This window comes from Mastacembelus armatus, chromosome 17 (assembly GCF_900324485.2).
Source record: "Mastacembelus armatus chromosome 17, fMasArm1.2, whole genome shotgun sequence".
Taxonomy (NCBI): Eukaryota; Metazoa; Chordata; class Actinopteri; order Synbranchiformes; family Mastacembelidae; genus Mastacembelus; species Mastacembelus armatus.
The window spans coordinates 10067867-10073787 of NC_046649.1; the positions used below are offsets into that span (position 1 = coordinate 10067867).

The window sequence follows — 5921 nt, forward strand, 5'->3', positions numbered from 1 at the left end:
CAATACTGTACTAATGTCTCCATAAAGATGTGTAGTGCTGCACAGTGAGAAGATTTGTTATGGTTAGCACTGCTGTTTTGTTTTGAGTCTTAGGATTTCTACACTATAGAAACTTGGCCTGGGGCCTGAAAGATCTTCCCACAGTGTATCTGGGCCCACGTCCTCTCATTAGTTGTTTATTTATATATGTCACTTGAGAGAGGAGATATTTCTCACCGTGTCAGTCAGACACCAGAGGAGAGAAGACAGCTAAATATAGAAAGCATCAAACCCTGATGATTCCCACTCTTGGAGCGTAACTATTTTGGGGAAATGTTTACTTAGCTTGTGGGTCTGTTTTCACTCATTGTTAGTGCCCACTCGCGTCGTTCTGGCCTTGTTTGGGGCCAGCTGCACACAATGGGAAGACCATTCAGGAATAATACTTGACTATTGTAGCAACTGTAAAAATACTGAATTAGATATGACAGCTCTCACACTAAACTTAATTTTTGATAAAATAACACCATTACCTATTATTTATTGTTAAGATGGGAATAACATAAATAGATCAAATGTCACTTCAGGAAAAACACCTTCATTGAATGCCAAATATAGCACACACATTGAATACAATCATGATGCATGACTCTAGATAACCTTTTAACCAAAAATAACTCTTATGGAGATATTCCTGTCTTGCACAACTAGGATACAGACTGGCTGGACATTATCTGTAAGCATGAATAAGCACAGCCTCTGCAGTAATCCCAGTTTGTCATTATGCAGCAATGCTAGAATCAGAGGGGGCATACGGCCGGTGGCTGCAGGCTGGCTCACTGACCATGTACCTCACTGTGAAAATCTGGCTTGTTACAGTGTCAGTGTGTAGGAATGTGCTGATGTGGGGGGAGAGGAAGGAGGGTGAGGACGGTGGGTGGAGGGTGTGGGCTGATGAAGCAGACTGCAGCGGTATTTCTGCTCATAAGCCCAGGTGCTAACAGAAATACACAAAACAGATATTCAGACTGCCTTTACAGCTTAGACTCCAATCAATTTCCAGTAACATTTCGTATTTTTATTTTACTACTGCATTAGTTTTAGCTAGCTGTATCTAGTAAACTACTAATTTGAGTATATTTTTACTCCCCTACATAAGACCTACAATATAATACTACAATATAATGCATTACTATATTTTACTAAAACCCTGATGATGGTGAAATATTTTTGATTGTGCTGTGATGGAATCTATTTAGATTGGACTTGTGCAAAGCTATCCTGATATTTATGTGAGGTCACTGTGTACTAATAAGAATCATAAAGTTGAAACTTGTCCCGTAATAAAACTCCAACATAAAATAATTTTAATCTTTTGTTCAGCATAAGATACTGTAATTGAAATTCCACCCAAAATGGAATGGAAATGGATTAAATTTATACCAGGATATGCAACTTCATTTTAAATATTAGTAATGAATATTTAGATTTTACTCTGAATATTTTCTGAAGGCTGCAATCACATTAAGCCAATTTTGATAGGACAGTTAATGGACTGAGTCCAAGTTGATGAAGTCAGTCCAAGGTCTGATACTTTGATCTGCAGCTTTGTCAGACTGTTGCATTCATATTGGACTAAAACCAAGAGCGTATTTTAAAGTGGATTTTTCCTTTATTTTGAAATAGCACAAACCTGATGTTTAAATCTCCTTTCCATCGTGGATAAGGCACTGATCATTTTTCACCATATATCATAATATGAACATTTACAATAATTTTTACCAGATGAAATTCTGCTTTATTTTAGAAACACAACAATAATGGCAGACACTTTGACCTACAACACAGCACGGCCAGCAGACGCCAGTGACAACATGACACCCTCAACCTTTCTGTACTGACTTCACTGGAAGGCCAACGTGGCCTCTTTCCTCTACAGCTCTGATCTTAAAATAACCTTTTTCCTTTGATAACAAGAATGCAAAATTACATCAGTCAGAGTCACACCCCGCAGTCACACGCCAGGCAACCTTTCACACAGTGCCAATCGAAACCTCAGGAGCTTACCTGCAGTGGAAGGTGGGAGGAAACCAGAACACCTGGAGAAAAATCACACATCCAAAAAAAGTGTGACTTGATTAATACAAAATTAACAACACTAACAAACTGCATTACATGATGACAGTGCACTGCAGACACAAATTTTGCAATAATGAATAATCAATTTTACTACTTCTATCAGTAAGAATTTATAAAGCATGCAATTTAGCAGTGATACAGTTTGTCACATGAGTAGCTGACTGGCTTGTGCAACTCAAGGACAGCCTCTGCCATCGCTCTTGTGATCATGACTCTGCACTTTGAGAGGGGACTGCCTGCCTTACATCAACGCTGTGACATCACCGACATTTAACTCCATAGAGACGGCTTTGTGTGAGTGTGTGTGTGTGTGTGTGCATGAGATAAATGGGAGTGGAGCGAGCAATTCGGACTAACTTGCACAACTGATTTCACAGATATGCCTCCTGCAAAAAATTTTCCAAGTAGTACCAGTCATGTGCTCTGCAGCAAGCCACACCACATATTTTGGTCCCGAGGGAAGAGGGAGTCAACAACATCAATAGCACGAAAATGCCTGATGTAACCTTACTGTTTCAGTGATAAACATGTAAAACAAATATTCTGTGGAAGATGTTAAATTTAGGTGAGCTCCTATTTCCTCTTTACCTATGCAGCATATGTGCTCTTTTCTATGAAGCCAGCTCTTGGAAATGCAAAGTGAACTGTCCAACAAATCAGTAAGAAACCTGCTTGGATGAATGAACATGTTCCCGCTGACCGAAGCAGAAGCTTGTGCAGAGAGTGGTGAGTGAGGATTACTGTTCTCTTCAGCTCAGAGATGGCACAGAGGCCATAGAGGCCAACATGACCCCTGTGATCCGCACGTGACTCCTCTTTGACAATGACAACCACTAAAGGTCAGAACTCAGCGTGACTTTGCTAACATTTCCAGAAATGGAAAAAAAAAAAAAAAAAAAAAAAAAAAAAGCGAGAAAACACATTTAGTTCTGTTTCCAGAAATACTTTTTATTAACAGCAATACATATGTGCATGTGTTGTATTCAGAATTTGCAAATAGTTAGGATATAAAATGGAACATAAATACATTTAAATATCATTAAAAATAACTTAAAATTGTAACAAAAATACTATTTTACTTGTAGCAAAAAACCAGCTGGCATTGGAAACACTAAATACCTAGAATGTCTTCACTGGATGTATAGCCCTTCCCTTTTTAAGTTATGACAATATTAACGTCAACATCAACAATTTATACCAAATAAGTGAAATTCAAACAGTCCAGTGTTTCAACAAGTGTTTTTGTTTCTGCAGAGAGAGGCCGAGGCCTTGGTCCACTCAACAGCTCCACGTTCTGGTTTCTGCCTACTTTTCTGACACGTCACAGAGGCTTTACCAAACAAATACATGATATAATCCTTCTGTACAGTGTCCGGCTTCATACTGAAAAGCACAAATGCTTTGGTTTATTTCCACCTCAGTACCAGAAAATAGCCTCGCCATCTCAGCTTGGTTGCAAAGGCTGACAGAAGCAACCCCACACAGTCCTGCCAAAAGTGGAAATCCATCCTCCTGCTTTTTTTTTCTTTTAAATACATCCCATGTAGACAATGGGATCTTTTTTTTTTTCTTTCCTCATCAGCAGTGCTTTGGAATTTGATCTTTGGGTGGTAATATGTCCATCAGGGTTCACATCACTCTTCCTGTGCAGATCAGGGTCCTTTCACAGGTTTTTGCAGGTGGAAGTTCATCGTTCAGGCAGGTTGATGATAGGTACCCACTGGTCCATACAGCGGCTCTCTCTGCAGAATCGATTCACTTTGCTCAAGGCAGGGTCTTTCCACGATGTAGAATGTGGACTCTGAATACACCGATAGAAAAGAGGATAAAAATGTAAAGATGCATTTGGTTATAGCTGCTTAGAAAGTCCTTGTGACTGTGTAAATACAAGGTATTTCCCTCTACTGAAACTTCTCACGACATGAACCACAGGAGGGAGGAGTCATACTCATGTTTACTAGGACAAGTACTGGCAAGTTCTTTCTTGAATAAGAGTTTCGCTCATGTGCACATCCCTTAGCAGCTTGTATAAAATCACAACAATAACAAGAATGATGTAGCTATAAAAAAAAAAAAAAAGTACTTACAGTGACCAGGACACAGTGTAGGTCCATAGGTTCCCCCCCACTCTGTTTCCCACCTCCACCGAGTATTTCTGCAAGGCGTCTGGTGTTGTTGACTCTGAGGATGTTGATGTCATTTTCACAGCAGAAAGCCTGAATGAGGGTGAAGTGGATCTGCAGGGCCACATCTTTCACATCTTCATCATCGGTAGCCAGGATGCACAAAACCACATTATCAGGGTCTCTGAAGAGGGAAGAAAAACAAAATAAAAGCTCTTAGTCTGTTTATTTCTTACAAAGCACTGTACGTTTCCTGCTCCGCTCAACTAGGTCAGGCCAAAGTGGACACATGTTATCAGGAAGTTTGTAGAGAGAGAGATGTGAAGCAGCAGGTCAGTAACTTCACAGACACGACTCGATACTTACACATTGAGGGATTTGGCAGCCTCGTACACACCGACTGTAATACAGCCCTGTGGCAAAGCAGAGGTGAGGACTTCTTCCAAAGCTTTCGCCACCGAATCCATTCTGCAACACAGAGACGAACAAATTCACGTTAACATCGTCACTGTGCCACAAGAGAAAAGGAGAATAAAAATAAAATAACCACCGTCCACTTTGAGGCTAACGTTAGCACGGCTGCTAGCTAACCGGCCGGCTCCGGTTCGCCGGTGCACGACCAAGTTTCGACAGATAAAATACATGTCAGATAAATGTCAGCGCTGTTTCGGTTTGTAATCCCTTTGACGACTGTAGAAAAGTGCTCACTGCCATGTCAGGCTCCTCTGTTCACCTAGAGCAGCCTTGCGTTAGCTAAGAGTGCTCTAAACCCATAATGTCTGCAGCGGCTCCGGCGTCTCAAATGTCTCTGTCACGCATTAGTCTGTTTTTAATGCGTGACCAACACGCTGCACACAAACACCTACATGACGGCGATAATAAGTGTTGACGCCGGTTACGTTGAATAACCTTAACTATAGCAGATTATAAGGAGTCATAATCCCTATAATTACCTTTCTTGAGAATAATCTCCACTGAGTTCCTCAAATGTCATGTTGTACATAAAATCCAAATCCGCTTTAGTGCAAAAAAGTACAGGACTGGCGAGTTATCCCGGTGTCTTCACACTCTCTCGTGTTATCTCGAGTCTCTATGCTGCAACTGAGAGACAGATCTGAGATCGTCACATTAAAACTGTCCGCGACAATGCGAGTCAGTGAGTATTTGCATAGTCCTGATCATTGGTCGGACTCTCTGGCTTGGGTGTGCTCTCAAGTGGGATTGGGCCGTCACAGCAACAGGCGTGACTGTAGCTGACTGCTGCCCTCTAACACTGGGACAAAAATATGAACCTTGGCTGCAACACATCTCTGGCCATGTTTAAAATAACCTGTGCACAGTTATAACGTAAAGTTCGTCTAATATGCTCAGTTACATCCTGCACGAACAGACAACGTATTGGACTTTAAAAAGGTTTATCTTGGCGTAATAACAACCTGAAAACGAAGAGGAATGTCCATATTTAAAAACAAAAAACTAATTATATTTGATAAAGTACAGTACAGTAATGTGTGTTTAGCTGCAGGACTCACCCTCGCTGCCGGACAGGACGGGTCTCTGGACTGCCGCATAGCAACGGGACGCTGCGTAGGAAATCTGCTCTCTCATTGGTCCGCTGCGGAGCGTGCGAAAACATACAGAAACCGCGCGCGAGATCCAAAGGACTGGCGCGAGAAGGAG

At 41.2% G+C, this 5921-nt stretch overlaps 1 protein-coding gene across 1 annotated transcript; it reads right to left on the reverse strand.

Moving 5' to 3' along the window:
- Nucleotides 1-3802: 3802 nt before the first annotated feature.
- Nucleotides 3803-5373, reverse strand: gadd45aa (growth arrest and DNA-damage-inducible, alpha, a). Its single transcript, XM_026314559.2, has 4 exons — nucleotides 5195-5373; nucleotides 4608-4709; nucleotides 4206-4425; nucleotides 3803-3919 (listed from the first exon to the last, which is right to left on the reverse strand). The coding sequence occupies exons 1-4, from the start codon at nucleotides 5242-5244 to the stop codon at nucleotides 3806-3808; spliced, it is 486 nt and encodes a 161-aa protein (XP_026170344.1). The 5' UTR covers nucleotides 5245-5373; the 3' UTR covers nucleotides 3803-3805.
- Between the last annotated feature and the right edge of the window lie 548 nt (nucleotides 5374-5921).

What these genes read in the sequence shown, in the direction of transcription:
- gadd45aa (XM_026314559.2), bottom strand. Translation starts at nt 5,244, where the DNA reads ATGTACAACATGACATTTGAGGAACTCAGTGGAGATTATTCTCAAGAA. An exon ending in GCTGCCAAATCCCTCAATGT is followed by an intron (nt 4,426 to 4,607) that starts GTAAGTATCGAG and finishes TTCCCTCTTCAG; the next exon opens with AGACCCTGATAATGTGGTTT. An exon ending in TACACTGTGTCCTGGTCACT is followed by an intron (nt 3,920 to 4,205) that starts GTAAGTACTTTT and finishes CGGTGTATTCAG; the next exon opens with AGTCCACATTCTACATCGTG.